The sequence below is a fragment of the Amphiura filiformis genome, chromosome 1 (assembly GCF_039555335.1).
Source record: "Amphiura filiformis chromosome 1, Afil_fr2py, whole genome shotgun sequence".
NCBI classification, from domain to species: Eukaryota; Metazoa; Echinodermata; class Ophiuroidea; order Amphilepidida; family Amphiuridae; genus Amphiura; species Amphiura filiformis.
Window position 1 is genome coordinate 58,406,897 of NC_092628.1, and position 17,683 is coordinate 58,424,579.

General features: G+C 35.5%; 1 protein-coding gene across 1 annotated transcript; it reads right to left on the reverse strand.

Annotated features, from left to right (window-relative positions):
• Positions 1 to 417: 417 nt before the first annotated feature.
• Positions 418 to 17,452, reverse strand: LOC140149700 (D(1) dopamine receptor-like). Its single transcript, XM_072171772.1, has 3 exons — positions 17,246 to 17,452; positions 5,373 to 5,483; positions 418 to 4,754 (listed from the first exon to the last, which is right to left on the reverse strand). The coding sequence occupies exon 3, from the start codon at positions 4,356 to 4,358 to the stop codon at positions 2,994 to 2,996; it is 1,365 nt and encodes a 454-aa protein (XP_072027873.1). The 5' UTR covers positions 4,359 to 4,754; positions 5,373 to 5,483; positions 17,246 to 17,452; the 3' UTR covers positions 418 to 2,993.
• Between the last annotated feature and the right edge of the window lie 231 nt (positions 17,453 to 17,683).

Below are 17,683 nucleotides of genomic sequence, written 5' to 3' on the forward strand. Positions count from 1 at the left end.
CAACTCTCTTTTTGAAGAAAAGATATCAAGACAAAAAATTATACCTCCAAGTTCACTTAAAGAGCAATTTCATCTCCTGCTGAAACCCTGGGGATAAAACCAGTTCCTACATGTGATGTTCATTCGGTGATAGAGAGAGGGGATGGTACTAAATAAAAAAAGGCTGAGCCTACTAAACGTAACTCGAGGGCTTGAATCGACTCATTTTAGGAAATTGAAAGTATTGGACAAAACTGGGTCGTGTGCATATTGGTGTTGCTAAGTAGATTCCACAGTCAGGCATATAGTCACGTTTTCTACATATGTACAAGAAGGTGTTTAGGTTTTTCCTTCTTTCTTTCAAAGTTAAATGTATGTCATTTTGATAATTTGATTATACGCTAGATATAAATGCTTCACTTAAGAATTGGTTCCGCGCAAAATGACGAAACATATGTCGGTTAAAAGTATATAAAAGTTTAACATTCCGCATTATATCATGCTATGACACTGAAAGACCTCTACAAAACCATAATGCACATTGTCCAACCCTATGCCTTATAGATGGAACATAATTATATCATGGATACACCCGGCGGTCTTCGTCAAAGAGCGCATGTCGTCGAAGTATACAATTCTGTATTAAGCTAACTTAGTCTAGTCTAGTAATAATTATTATTGTTTCTGTATATCCATGCAGTCCCCTCTAGCTTTCAATCAGAAAATACTTGAAAAATCCCATTTAGTATGGACATTGACTTGACGGCTAATCAGCTATTATAATACAACCGTGCTTGACATCCTCTGGCAGAATAGGGGCAATAGCCATGATCAGAGTTAAATCAGCCAATATATCTATACTTCCAATAATATACTTTCAATGTTACAGCAAGAATTTAGAAAACGGTTTATACCGTTTAAAAAAATCAAAGTTGAATCCAATTTCCAACATGTATTCTGTAGCTTTTGCCGAAACGGGTCAAGTATTTTGACGCATCAATGCAATATTCTTCGATGTACTGTAAGTGCTACTCAATATAAGCCTCATGTCGATTCGAAGGGTGTCTATTTGCTACATCACTAGCAGTACCATGTACCCCATCCTTACGTTTGCAACTCTGAAGAAAATGTATCATATAACGTGTCACCTAACATTTTTAGTGGCGTCACGCTAAGTTCGTAATTCGTTAAGTTTTAAATTGTTGATGAAACTAATGTCTCATCTTTAAAAATATCGTCAGCCTGCTACGCTAATTGCTTAAGTCATTTTTTACATGTTTCTCATTTGAAATTTGGATTTTCTGAGTAATAAACCCATAATCAATCAAATTTCCAGCCGCATTTTTCATTAACTTAATGTATTCAGTTGATGAAGAATGCGGCTGGAAATTTGATTAATTATGGGTCTATTAGTCAGAAAATCATAATTGCAAATGAGAAACATGTAAAAATGGCTTAGGCAATTAGCGTAGCAAGCTGACGATATGTGCTAACGTCTAGCGCCTGCAAGGTAGAGACGTATAAGAAAGCACATTTCTCGAGTTTGTAGAAGGATCACTTTGCGATCCAGTTCTAACTATTGCATGACACAAACTAGTACTCATCTCTATTATCAACGTTTATTACACGAAGCACACGAAGATAGTGTCTTCCATGAAATATGAAACCTTAAGTAATCTAAATTAATTAATGTATCATACTATAGGCATATGCCTATTTTTTAAAGTTTTAAACCACCAAACATCTCTGTTTTATCTTTGCATAAAAATATAGCAAGCACAGTAATTACATTTGCAAGATAACTAAAACTAACACAACTAAAAGCACAACAAAATAAATCATCAATTCGTGATGAGATAACTCAATTAATTACAGATCACCGGGTATTATTTCCTACAAAAGAAAATATTTTTCTAGGACCTGCAGGATAGAGTGAAACAACAAATTAAAAATTAAAAAATACAGCTGAATATACTTCAATCGTTACACGGTGAGCGACGATTGCTTTTGAGCCGTTGAGTCACACATGTGATTGAATTGAATCGCACTGTTCTCTAAATAACATAACCCGTTTAGTCCATTGGTGCTTGAGCAAAAGCTCTACTCAAGGGACTGGGTATGATTTCAGTTCGTTAAAACTAAAAGTGCATAATTCCCGTTACGTTTATAAACAATAAATACTAAAGAAAGTATTGTATTATTATCATTCTATTTGAGTACAACAAGACGAGACACTGTTATACGTGACCGGTTAGCATAATACCTGGCCTCTCTCCTTGTGCATACAAATTTTGCAACCATTTTTGAGGTTTTTTTTGAGGTTTAAGTATTAGATGCAGTAACATTTCACCAAATCCTTAAAATGATATGATATGGAATATAAAACGTAATGAAAGACATAACGAAAACGTTCCAATGTAAAACATGATTGTTTTAGTTGAACACGACATTCATTGTATTACCTCAGGTAAATTTCCACCGAATGAAGTTAAACAAAACAGGTAATGAATAACGCTGTTTATTTTTACAACCGTTCGGATATAAGTTTAAACAAAGTAAAAACTGTTTAAAATTGGATTTTCAAGTGCATGCACTAGACTGTCATTATGCATTTCTAGCACATAATTATTGTAGCGAGTGGTAAAAACAAACTAAATGATATATTATAATCTGAAACTAGTTTAGGTTCATTAGTTTGCCAAATTTTTGTCATTAGCATTTGTGACTTTTAGACAAAACCGAACATGAAAAAAAATGCGAAAACAGTTTCAAAATACCGGCAAGCAGTATAGGCAGTTGTAAGTGTCTTGGTTACTGAAAGCTTTCTGTTATGTTGTTACTTTTGGGGTAAAATTTGACAACTCAAATTGACAGTTTGTTTTACTTCAGAAATTTTAAGGAAAAGCCAAACCCACTCACGATCATTCCACTGTTCGTCTGTGTTGTACACAAATACAGTCATAACTTTACATGATACAAAATAGGTCTTAATATACTTAAACATTCCACAATGGTTAGGCTTGTGTAACATTGTTATTAGAACCATTTTGATCAGTTACTGTTTGATTATCATCACGATTACTGTTATCGTTGGATCCCTGAGAATCATCATCTGGCGTTACTAATAATTCTTCAACTGTGTCCGACTTTGGTACTGTACTAATGTCATTTTGTACTGAAGTCTGTCGACTATCATTTGCCATGTTGTTATTTAGGTTACTAGACGTTGTCGTTACAACGTTGGTCGAGATTGTCGACACAGCTACTGTCGACGGATTTCTACTGTTAGCTCGACTTGTTGCAAGGCTATTCATTCCGTCTGTTTTGGTCCTGTATTGTCCTGCTGGAGCATTTGTCATAGCAGTGTTTTCTGCATCACTGGTATCAGTGTCCCTCATTTGAATTCCTTTACAGGTATAGCACCAGAGTAGACTCTTAAACGCCCTTCTGAAAGTTTTGTTTTGGGCATAAATGAGTGGGTTTAGAGATGAGTTAACAAATCCCAGCCATACCAAAACTGTGAAAAGTGTAACGTCAATACAGCGCCCACAAAACGGATCCACTAAGTTGACAATGAAAAAAGGCAACCAACAGGCGATAAATACGCCGACGATTATGGCCAAAGTTTTGGCAGCTTTTCGTTCTCTAGCCATGGATTTTTTACTGGTTCCTGCAAAACGTTTGGCTGTGTTTTCATACGCAGCTATCTGACGGGCTTGCCGTCTTGCTACGACAAAAATACGCGCGTACACAAATAAGATAATTGTCATTGGGATGTAAAAAGATATTACAGACGACACTAACGCGAAAGTTGGGTTCATTGCTAAAACACAAAATTGCGGGTCAGTGTACCAACCGATCTCGGCTAAATCGGGATCTTCGTGAAAATCTAAATTGACTGGTAGAGCACTGATGAGAAACGCAATGCACCAGACGACAGCGATTAAAATTCCCACCGTTTTATGCGTAATTCTTTCATAATATGTAAAAGGTGATGTAATGGCAAGATATCTATCTAAAGATATAACACACAAGTTAAGAATACTAGCCGTGCAACTGAGAATATCCAACGCCTGATATATATCACAAAATACAATCCCAAATGGCCAATATCCAAGAATTTCATTGACGGCATTATAAGGCATAACAAAAGTGGACAACATGAGGTCCGCAACGGCAAGAGAAATGATGAAATAATTAGTAACATTGTCTCGAAGTCTTTTAAATGATAACACTGCAATGATGACCATGATGTTTCCTACGATAGAAACAAAAACGATACTAAATAATACAATTCCAAGTATAATTTGTTCGGATTTAGAGTAAATGCTAGCCGGACCGGGTGCCTCGGTGGCATTAATACTCATATTTGCATCCATGTTTTAGCTGGAGGTGATGCAAAATCTGATCACTGGTATATCTTATCTCAAGATTGGTAAACTGGTACTCCAGATTTCCGGTACAATATATAAGAACAAAATCAGCATACTTGTGATCTTGTCTTCAGAGTCTTGGATTGGTCCATCATTACACCGCTCCTGTGGGCGAATGCGAAATAATTAAACTTGCATTGCGATACAATACAGATAAGTCAACAGAATCCCAGCAATTATTGTTTCAAATGGAGTTTCAAGTTGAACTGAGCAGAACCCGTGTGTGGTGAGTTATACACCTCTCTAACATTACTGGTTGTGAATCCATTTAGGAGTATTATGCATGCCGCGTTGCTGATGAATCGGTACTGCCTCATTGACGATAGAGGGCTGTCACTGCATCTGTGGTAACAAGTAAATAGAAACATATAAAATAGATGTCAACAGAACTCATCTTCAAGTAGAGGGTGTGTTCAAGCACAATACAGATACGATGTAAAAGGCATCACTATGTACTACCTCGACCTAGCAGTAGAGACTGATGCCCCTATTAGTATTCCGTTCACTCTGGCAACAAGACAGCCAAGAGATTATTTTCGTGGGTTATCAATTGCCGCCTAGCTCGGCCGTCGGTTGGTGATATATTAAACAGATAGCATGTTTAACTAACGAGGAATGATAGAACTTAAAAAAGATCTATATAAAAATGCCAAGTATTTCCCGAGGCGTTTTAATAGCACAACTTGAGAGTTCATATATTTTCATTTACAGCAAAAGTAATTTCTACATATGATCAAGTGACTTATATTTTTCAAAGAATAATTGCACGTTTCGATTTTCGCATCATTTCAACTAACTGCGTTGCACTTGTGTTTATTTATCCAGCAACATAAGTAACTGATCGGTGTCAATGTCATGGACGTGGCTAAGAAACAAGAGAATCTTGATCTATACAAGCATTTGATTTATCTCAAAACTTTCTTGGAAACATTAGCAGAAATGTTAAATGTATATATTTACCATTTGTGGAATACAGGTGCCGCAGTAGTGTTATTTTAGTGTCGTTGTACAGTTGTATAACCACAACTGAGAAATATGCAGTTATGTAAGGCTTGACGAAGCTTCAAATTCCTGTTAATAAGAAATAAAACACGACCCTTGTTAGTTATACATATAGATTTGCATAATTTAATTAGTAGTAGTTCCAAGTTAATTTCAAATTGGTAGTATTTGCCTCTAATGTTGAGCTTAACCTTTCCAATTTAAAATTGTATGTAGGCTATATATTTTGCCCGGATATTTTGACAGTATTCAAAATAAAACAATCAAACAAACAAACCTGCTGAATCTGTTGCTATAATGAATAAGAAACAAGAACATTCGAATAGATACCCACCAATTTTGACCCGTATATTGGTGGATGAAAACACACAAGGACGCACTTCAGTGTCAGTACAGCATTTAATTGGTTAATGCATGGATAATGATTAAGGATTGGACATCTCTCGTTATTGTTACACCATATTGGAAAAACAGAATGCATTTACATAATGATTGCTGTCTTTAATAATGAATTAATTTGCATAATTGTTTATCCGCTGTAAAGACATATTTACACGTATAGATGTCTGAAACAGAAAAATAGAATCGCAGATATGAAAGCTCGAGATAGGCATGTGTGCAGGCCCCGTGTGTTTTTGTTAATCATTTAGTTTTAGTGCAATAATTATGAGTCCTGATGGGTGGGTAAAATCATATGGGAGGGGGGCAAGAAATTTTGGCGAGCAAGTCGAAGGGGTGGGGGAGGGGCAAGCGATTTTTGGCACACATTCATGACCAATTGTTGCTTATACGTAGATAAGTGTATAATTCAAACTTTTGTAAAAAAAATGCAGGAACTTTGCTTTTGGACGTTAAATGTTTAGGCTACAATTTTTCGCAGTTCAGTGAGTTGCTGTTCCCGCAATTACGTTACAAATCAAGGGTAGATCACTGCATTTATTATTTTTTCACAACTTTCCGCTTTTGAAAGCAATAGAAATTTGTTAATCTGCAACAACTTTGATCGAAATGTGTGAATAATGATGATCTCAAATATTTAAAAGCAGCTGCATATCTCAGTAAGTCCGTATACAAACCCGTACTCTTACGATATTTCCATATAGCATCTTATGACCTTGCTTCAATTCTAAAACTGTTGACTATTCCTTTAATTTGTTCTATAATGTTTTGTTCTGATCTGGACCCTTTCAACCATCTCCAATATTTGATGAATAATGCAAGCCACTTCAGATCCCCATACTAGTTTGCTTAATGTTTGCCAACGCAAACAAAACACATGTCCTTAGTTTCCTTATAAAGCCGGGCCATACTGACGACGACATACAACACAATAAAACGACATTAAAAATATATTACCTTATATTACCTATTAAGTTGAAAAACAATAAAATATTTAAGATTTAAGATAAATCCGGTGCTTGATCACATTTTGCGTTCATCATTTATCAATCTTAATATTACTATATATTGACTGTGATTCAAATAACCCCGCAAATAACGCTCTCAACATTCTATTCCTATCCATCAGTTTTCCATATGTATTGTACATGAAGATGCGATTTTTCGTCTCTCTAACTCTCTACCTTTCACATTTTTCAAAGCGAATTGAAAAAAAAACCACCACACACATGTTTTTCCGATGAGCTTATTGTAACTTAATTTTCCGAGGTAATTTTCATCAATATGTGTATATTATTTTATTATGCGTTGTTCTAGATAGTGATTTTAACGTACAGTTACCCATCCCTGACACACCGTAAATATTACTCGACTCATGCTCGATTAATTAACAAGAGTGTCACACTTATGAGCCTTTTTAATCAAAACTCAACAAAAAGTCTGGTCAATTCAGATATTATTCGGTGAAAAACAGAATACAAACACATAAGCTAAAGCACTTACTAAACGAGTCTAAATCATCACATTTGTTGCGGTTCGCTTATTTACCGCGATCCTGAATTTGTTTCGAAATTGCACAATTTTAATGACACGCCTGAGCTATGTACATGATTATGCCATCAGTTCCTTGCAACATGTTGCATTAGCCTTTTCGAGATATGGCGGACACAATAGGATGGTGCTGGTATGCGGCACGAAGTGGGTAAAGTCTTTTGAATTTGCCGGGTTTTACCCAGATTGAAGACTGCCCTCCTTTTGTGTGCGCCATACTTCGAAAAGGCTGATTGATACATTTTCTCATTTTATTTAAAATCATCACTCATGCATGATTAAAGTACAGGGTAAAACAAAATGAAAATGCCATGAGCAAACAAGGATGTATTAAAAGAGGTATGGCTATCTTGTACATGTAATCTATACGAACTTTCAAGCAAGTGATTCACAAATTCTAAAAATATCAACGTGATAAGATCTAGGGCAATGTTATGTTATTTTATGTTATTGGGTTAAGGCAGTTATTGGGTTACGTAATAACGTTAGGGCCAGTCAAATTAGGAAAACAATGCCGAAAATGTCAATTAAAAATATCTTCGTCTTGACACTAAATGTTAACAACGTCAATAAAATGTACGTAGAACTTTAGTAACTAGACATCTACTTTATGTTCCAGACTATACCCACGTCAATTCAAACAAGCTTGAGCACTACACCATTTTACAAATGCATTTGTGTTCCCCATGTTGTTGTTCTTTAGTACTGAATTAGAATCAAGTATGGTTCAAGAAAACAATGCAGTCTTTTTAGAGCAATTGCGACTAATAGACAATTATTACATTGACCTTTTGTGTTACATTCATGTGTGCAATCGATTTCCAATCGAAGCTAAAAGCTTGCCAACAAACCAACAACATGTGTTGTTACGGTATATTCCAAATGACATTAGTCCAATTTTTGGTCTTTTTGGCGCTCTATAAATAACGATAGCGGGCCATTCAAGAGTGATGTGTATTTTCAAGTGTCGTTTATACATTTTTGCGCGGGCTAACATACATAAATGTACCTGTGATAACAACCTATGAAGCATATCTTCGCTGACAGGTTTACGCTCAAAAATGTATAGAGATTTTGGCCACATATCAATACAAGTATTAGTAAAATGCTTGTTTGGGTGTTATCTCCTAGATTTCAGCGTTATCTCCTAGATTTCAGCTGCTAATGCCTAGATAGGCCAGACTGAACTTTTGAATCTTTAGAATAGCTTTCTAATTTTGATAGGTCGGTTAGTTCTTTAGTTATAGTAAATAACACAACTTGTGTCCGGTTTTTATGGGACTCCACGTATGCCAAAGAAATGTTGGAGGAAAAGTAATCAGTTGTTCTGGAAAATATCAAAGGATAACTTGTTCTATTTTATTTGTTTACAGTCATAATGTACACATTTGTATATCGGTGTTCTTTTTTCTAACTTCAATAAAAAAAAATTATCACTTATATATTGTAAGTTATTTTTGAAATGCTTAAACAATGATAACATGCATAATTGTGACGTGTCATGTCAAAAGGAGACACTTGTGGGCAGGATCGTAAATGGAGAAATAACCAAAAATCTGCATGGGTTGATTTTTTCACAATTTGGGTTTGTTGCGAATTTGTAATGTTATTAATGTTAAAAATATTGTCTGATGGTTTCAGACTGGAATATAACCGGCATCTTGTATTTTTTGAGACATTTTTCAAGGTAATTACTACTCTCAACATTGTAAATAATATTTTTAAAGGCCGATATATTTCCAATTTTATAATACTATAACTTACGAACTCAATATTTTCGCTTAGGAATGTCCGATTTTATTGGGGAAAACAGCATGGTGGAGCAAAATATCTCTTTATTTAAGATACGTAAAAACCTCAAAATTGATAACCTGCCCAAAAGTGTCTCCTTTTGACATGACACGTCACAATTAATGGCTAATTCATTGAAGAAGATACTGTACTAGTGTATTTCTACTATGTACTCGTAATGACTATTTTCGGTGAAATTCCATGACTTTGAAAGCCGAAGATTATATTATTTTTTTAAAGATTAATTTTGACAGTTATCATCCACTTTTGTGTGAATATTACTTTAAACATGGATCTATGCTTTCGGGGTCAAGATCCGCAAAGAGAGAATTCAGTTAAGGTGGTACCATACCCCTGGCCATTTTTGTGCCTATTTTTGCATTTTTCTCAAAAATTATAGCGCATTGGTGACAAGTAAGATATGTATATTACAGTGGCAAGAACTACAACTACTGCACTGGATATTTTATTTCAGCACAGACAACAATTGTGGGGTTACACCCGAAAATGAGGGAAAACCAATATTTGGTCAATAAATCAATAACTACTTGTTTGAGTCACTGAAATTCCAGTGTAGTAACTGGATTCCTTGCCCCTATAATATACATAACTTTTGTTACCAGTGTGTTATTAGTTTTGGAGAAAAATGCACAAATAGTCACAAATTTATCAAGGGATGTAGTACCACCTTAAGTAATGTACATCTGCCCTACATAAGCCTATTCCCTACGAGAATTCTTATACTTAAACACTTATTGACATTACTATAAAAACATGCATTACATGAACTTCCGCTGCTTATTTTCCACTTCGATTTATATCTTAATAACGAATTCTCTTATTATCTTAACATAAAAACATAACATGCATTCATAGCCCTATATAACTTAAGGGGGTACTACACCCCTGGCCAATTTTGTGCCTATTTTTGCATTTTTCTCACAAATTAATGCCCATTGGTGACAAGTAAGATATGTATATTATAGGGGCAAGGACTATCACTACTGCACTGAAAATTCAGCAACTCAAAAGCAAGTGGTTATTGATTTATTGATAAAATATTGGTTTTCCCTCATTTTTGACTGTAACTCCACAACTGTTGCATCATGCTCAAATAAAATTTCCAGTGCAGTAGTTGTAGTCCTTGCCCCTATAATATACATATCTTACTCGTCACCAATGCGCTATAATTTTTGAGAAAAATGCAAAAATAGGCACAAAACTGGGCAGGGGTGTAGTACCCCCTTAAGGAACCTAAAGGAGTTGCGTCAGGTACTGTAAATTTTCATAAACATTTCAATCAATCAAATCATCCTGCTGACATACTTTTCAATTTGTTAATGTCCGACGATGTCGGCAGATGAAGAACACGTCATTCTTGTGCATCTTTCTATCATAATTTACCATTTTACTAATATGCCTTGATGTTGTTGTGTCATAATTTACTTAATTGAACATTAGTTTCATTATATTATCAAATGTCTTTATAGGAACACATTTAACCTGAACCACGTTCGTACACTTTTATAAAAGTGCAGTTTATGCTTTCAGAATGAGTAGGCCATCTCCCTAAATGGAAACGCTTGCAAATATTGCTGTGAAATTACATTTGCACAATAACAACAATTTTCAATTAATGAGATATAGCACTCACCAGGATTGACTTTTTTTTAAAATTGATTGTCCCGCTCTGGCGCGAAATACCAATTATACCGGGAAATATCCAAAAGTGGAATTTGTAAATAGCCTATATGCAGTCATTAATCAAATCCAAAGTTGTGCAGTTTTTCCATTACTTTGTGCTACCTTAGCTTTGTAGTCTTTTTAAACCATTTGAAACATTTAAATTGCACTTCTTTGGTTAATAAATAACATGCAAAAAAGTCCAAAAGTGGGAGAATAAGTGAATCACAAAATATAAAACGTTGGTGATAAGGGTCCAATAAAAATTCCTTTAAAAAAGGAATGGGGCGCCCAATGGGAGCTATGATAAGATGTGCTGAAATCCGGGGAGGTCACTCCCACTTTGGACGTGACGCGTATGTACATGTAGGGCTATTATAAGACCCCCCTTTTTCACCATCGCTGTCACCCAAACACCCCGTATTTTTCATTTAGATCTGTCACCCAAAGACCTAGACCTTAATATTTCCACCTGAACAGCAACGAGTCGCCTATATCACTGATTTTCGAAGCTTCTCTTGGCGCTCGCCCAAAGACCCCATTAAAAAAGTCATATTCTCACCCAATGCCCCCCTAATTTAGATCCAAACGGTCCCTCTCTCACCCAATGACCCCATATTTTGTACACTGATTTTAACTCTCATAGAATGCCAAAAATTATGCTCTCAGGCTTGCAATGACCCCATATTTTTTTATATTTTGCTCTCACCGGATGTCCCTTACTGGCCAGCCCTACACCTATATCCATTTTATATTGAGGTGTAAAATGGTACTGCATGGATCTTACGATTCGGTTACTAAATTTGGGTCAGTCCATGTCGAAACAGATTGAGTGTACACCCACCCTCTTGGATTTTGCTCTCCTTTGGCTCAGGGTACCTTTCATGGATCCCTAGGTGAGGTCACAAGAAAAAATTCAAATTCCATTTCGTTTGCGAATGGCGGGCAATCAAAGTTTGGCGACCTAGACCAAAATTGTGAATTTAAGGGTCCAAATGACAAAGTGCTCTCTTTGAGGGCACTTTCTTCTTAATTGAATCAGTTGTGATCCTCTTTTTGAATGTGGTCACTCACTGGCTGTGTCGGAAATACCTAATGCCAAAAAAGATAGATTTCGGAATTTCGTTGGGATTTCAGAGGGGGTCAAAATCAGCACTTCGTACTGTTCAATCAAATTATCTTGATTTTGAAGGACCCATGATAATGTCACAGTGCACTTATAGGTCCTAATTATGTTCAGAATGGATTAACCATATGCCAATGTCTATGAGCAATTAAAAAAAAAGAGAAATTTCTAGACCCCTGCAGAATTTTAGGCCACCCCTAAAGTGGTTCAGCCACAAATGGCACTTAAAGTCGGCAAATTTTGACCCCTAATAACTTTAGGTGTACACCAGATATGAATTTCTAGTCTTTTGCATCTGAAAGAATGTAGTTTAATGTTACTAGGAACATAAGATTTGTTTTGTATTTTTGTGTTTTAGTATTAAGTTGACGCTTTCAAAAATAGTCATTTTTGCCTAACATACCATGCATACAGGATACGGTACAAAATGCCAATTTTAGTATGATATTTTTTTATATTTTTGATCACTTTATAGCCATTTGTATTATTTATCCTGATATTTCAAGTTGCTCTTGAGTCAAGTAATAAGAATAAACTACTTTCTAATCCTCTGTATGGATTTTTAAGGGGGTCAAAAATGCACTTCCTGGCAACGATGCACATGCAAAGTACAGGTTATGGGGGTCAAATTTTCAGAATGCTCCCAATTATGTCAAGTAATATATCAAATTACTCGTATGGTCATGAGGATTCCAAAATGTATAGTTTGTTATGTGTCAGACCTTTCAGGAGGGCGCTATGACGAAAAATGTTCATAGGTCAACGACCTTTTTGAAATTATTAAAACACAAAAAATACAAAACAAATCTTATGTTCCTAGTAACATTAGACAACATTCTTTCAGATGCAAAAGACTAGAAATTCATATCTGGTGTACACCTAAAGTTATTAGGTGTCAAAATTTGCCGATTTTAAGCGCCATTTGTGGCTGAACCACTTTAGGGGGGGCCTAAAATTCTGTAGGGGGTCTAGAAATTTCTCTTTTTTTGAATTGCTCATAGACATTGGCACATGGTTAATCCATTCTGAACATAATTAGGACCTATAAGTGCACTGTGGCATTATCATGGGTCCTTCAAAATCAAAGATAATTTGATTGAACAGTATGAAGTGCTGATTTTGACCCCCTCTGAAATCCCAACGAAATTCCGAAATCAATCTTTTTTGGCATTAGGCATTTCAGACACAGCCAGTGAGTGACCACATTCAAAAAGAGGATCACAACTGATTTAATTAAGAAGAAAATGCCTCTCAAAGAGAGCGCTTTGTCATTTGGACACCTTAAATTCCCAATTTTGGTCAAGGTCGCCAAACTTAGATGGCCCGCCATTCGGAAACGAAATTGAATTTGAATTTTTTCTTTGACCTCACCTAGGGGTCCATGAAAGGTACCCCTGAGCCAAAGGAGAGCATAATCCAAGAGGGTGGGTGTACACTCAGTCTGTTTTGACATGGACTGACCCTATTATAACCAATGACAGTTATATCATAATATGAAAACAAATCCTTAAAGAAGCAAACATGTATATATATTCTAAAGCAAATAATTCTGCTCCAACAACCCTCCACAACATGATTTCCTAACAATATTGTTAGGAAATCATGTTTTCCATATTATGATATAACTGTCGGTTATAATACGGTTTATACCTGACAATTATTGCATGCCTGGTTATTGGTTAAACGGAAAGTCGCCGCGGATATTTAAGAGCATCCGAACTTGTGTTTTGTGGTTAATTTTGTATTTCAAACAAAGATGACAAGCCTATACGCAAGGGATTTTAAGGGTTTTGGTAAAGGCAAATGTTTTAAATAACACTTACAACACGAATGTCAATTGCAACTACCGCGCTAGATTTTCCAGGGATTTTTTTTAAAATAAGAAACCATGTTTATCGCCTATCGATGAAGTTCCTGGTTCCTTGATCGAAGCAGCTTTTTAGATCAACCAATGCCGCATCAAATCAAATCATGTCGCTCTTCACCTGGATCATAGGCCTACTCTGCAATCGTAATAGCGCCATCTCTTCAAAAGCGTTTTTAAAAGACATAAAGGCACTTTTATTATTTTCGTATTTCAATCTGTATATAGAACTACTTTACTTGTATTCAATGCATAGTAAACAGTAACAAAATCAAAATCAAAACCAAGCAAGTTGTGTTTTTATTTCTAAGCTGGGCATAATTTTAAGCAAAACAGTTGAAGTAAATCTAGCAAGACCGAAATTAGAAGCTTTTTACAAAGTCATGCCAAATATATGGGGCCACGCCGTAGCGGGCGCCCCAAAAAGGATTGTTTTACACAACTTCTTACATGTTGCCAATACAACAGTAGTGCGAGTGGTGAAATCATATGATAAACCATATTTACGTGGGATATGCCGACACTTTTGGCTCTCATTAAAAAAAATACATGTATCAGGCACACATGCACCCTTTATATTGGTATCTGTGGTTTTGGTAAACTAATGGAATAAATAATTCTCGATCACGAGAGGATGTATATAACTTTTGCGTACCGTTGCATCAGCGTACTTTTTGTGGAACAACACGATCGCGCGACTACAGTGCAACAGAGCATAAATGCCCAAAACTGCAATTTTGGACAGATTGACACGTAATTTAAAATCTAGATTAAAATGAAAGATGTCACTTACAACATTTTTTGATCAACCTCTGATCTTTAATAAGGTTGCAAAATTTGACACGTTTTCGTACATTTTTATATAATTAGCATAATAAAAAGAAATGTATGGAAAAAAATGAATTTATTTTTTATCGTCAAAAATAAATATGTTATAAGAATTAAACTTACAAGAAATATTGACTCTTGTCAAATCCTACCATTCTGTCAGAGAATATCTGCATATTTGTATTATTTTTTTTAATTAATGGATAAAATTGATTAATTAATAAATATTTTTTTAATGATTTACTATAATTCCAAACATATCAAGCAATATGTCAAATTAAAGGTAATGAAATGCTTTATAAATTGGTCAGAGCATATTTTGCAAAATGCTTTTAGTATTTAGTTATAAAATTCCAAACATTCTATTCCAAATTTTTGCTATACACGCACAGGAGCTGTACTTTTAAAATCCGCGCCTAATCAATAATGAGTCTTTCACTCCATTGTTAAAGTACTGCTCCCTGCAGCATTATGGAGTGACCAGGTCCTAGAGTATGATGGTTTTGTAGCAGATGACAGTACTCATTCAAGCCTATCAAGGTCAGTTATTAGCCACTTGCTGAATGGCTTGGTATTATCAGCTAACAAAGAGATACCTTATGCAGCTGCCAATCACAGTAGAGGTTTGATAACATTTTATTAAAAGCCAAAAAGTGATATAAGGACAAAGCTATGCATGTTGGTACTTGATTGTTTGGATTCCTATATGTTAGAAACCCCTTATAGGAGTATTGTTTTATGTGTAGTTTATATTGTTCATAAATTATATAGCTTTCAAATTTTGGGCATTTATGCTCTGTTGCACTGTAAGACGGACGGTGATTTGTAAATTCTCAAAAGATGTGCTTGCTCAAAAGAAGTTGGCTCTCAAGATCGAGATTTAGATATGTTGCCAATACATGTAAATATAGAATTCGAGGCCATCTGTAACACTAAACAGCGTGAGCTTAAAAGGCTATGAACTTGGGACATCACAACACCCCGCACAACACATGTTATAATTGGTGTCAGACCTATGTATGATACATTTATTCTCCCCCAATAATGGCTTTCATTTTAAACTGCGATCTTTACTTTTTGAGAAATTAACGAATTTATCAAAAAACTTTTCGGTGATCGCTACCTTAATGCTCCCATACCTTAAGTTGAAATTAAGCCATTTTATTTCCGGTAATGTTATTTCTATGGGAAAGAGTTCCGTCTTTTTTTAACTTATCTAAATAGGGGAGACTGGGGTAATTGTGGCCCCGGGGTAAATGTGGCCCCTTTGTCTTTATCAGGGTGTCTTTATACTATTAAAAATAAGCATTGGTCTAGGTGACCTAACTTTGTATTGTATGAAAGAGTGGTCTTTATATATTTTGTATGTGTTTGACATGAAAGGTAACAGTTCCCATTGATATAACAATTATATAAAAAAATTGTTTATTTAATGAGCTAAATTTGCATACCGTAGTATGTAATACCCGGCTTGGGGTAAATGTGGCCCCTGTTCATGTCTTATGCAAATTACTTGCATCTGACCCCTAAAAAGCTATTTTGGTCATTAATCTGTTATATGTTAATCAAATTAGCCGTTTGGGGTCATTGTTGAATCAAAAAAAGACATATTTTATGTTAAAGTCAAAACAAGGAAGTATAATGAACAGTCAGATCCGGCCGCAGTTTCGGCCCGGGAGTTTCGGCATGCAAAAATTAGCATAATAGGCCTAACAAGTATTTTACAAAATGCCTTAAAATGCCTTTTTCTGGTAAATAAACCAGTACAAATGGCCTAGAATTATTGCAATGACTATAAAACAGGTTATTAATAATTATCAGGAAGAACTGGATTCACAATACTCTTTAAATTCTTTATTTTGTTCAGAGGCCACAATTACCCCGCTTGGGGTAATTGTGGCCCCTAAAACATTCTGTTAATTATTATGCAAATTGTAATATATTTTCCAATTATATTTATCACATCTTATAAGTTATAGGTACCCATTGCCTCTATCCACTCATGCAGCAATTTTACTTCTCCAGTTCATACTTAAAGAATTACATGGTAAAAATGCAAAAGGGGGCCACAATTACCCCAGTTTCCCCTATAAGATATCCCCACTTGTACACAATGAAGAACTGCAACCGTGGACCCGGGCCGTGGACGTTGATTGACATTGTTTCAAACGACGAATTACACGCTGCTTTTCAGTTTTGTCCTCATTTAGGCGGTATCAAGGTCCACGGTTGCAGGTCTTTGTAAACGTTTACGCACACCACAGCAAAACCGTCCTCATACCATCAACAAATGCACCCCATGCCCACGTGATGATAGTACGATACGGGGATTTTGTCCAAACTTTTTTCCTTTTGTTTTTTACCCATAACCATGAATACGGTACACTTTAGGATTTACACGTTTAGTTGTTATTTGTTTCAATTTTGTTTGTTTGTGTTTGAGATACTTAGTACAATCTGCATGTCAAGTCACTGTATCTTCTAGAATAGTTAGAATACATGGGTGATGCCTTTTGTTATTGTCAAATCCGAGAGCGATGCGAGTGAGCATTATACGCAGTACCAGAGAAGATGAAAAAATATACATACCTGACAACCATGAGACGAAAATACAATTAAACGCAGCCCTTTTCCTCTCACAAGTCACAAAAATACGTTGAAAAACAAGTATAATCCAGAAATGTAGCCCCTTACTTGCATGCAATACTTTGTGTCAGTGTAGCGTGTATGTGTGCTACGTTTGACCAGGAGATCAACACTCGGCTCGGTATACACTGTAGCTGCCAATTTCCAAGGATACCACACAATCAAGGGTAAACATGTAAATATACCATTGTCCTTGTTTGAATGAATGTAAAAAAAATCAATACTAGAAAAAGACGCAAAGATGCAAAGGGCTATCCCCAAAGTTTGATCAAACTTTTTATAAAGAAACCTGCACTTGACCAAACAATAAAAAAACCGATTGTGCGGTTTTGCGGTATTGTTATGTTAAAGTTGGGAAACCTGTAAATGGCTTACGAATGA

What these genes read in the sequence shown, in the direction of transcription:
- LOC140149700 (XM_072171772.1), bottom strand. Translation starts at nt 4,358, where the DNA reads ATGGATGCAAATATGAGTATTAATGCCACCGAGGCACCCGGTCCGGCT.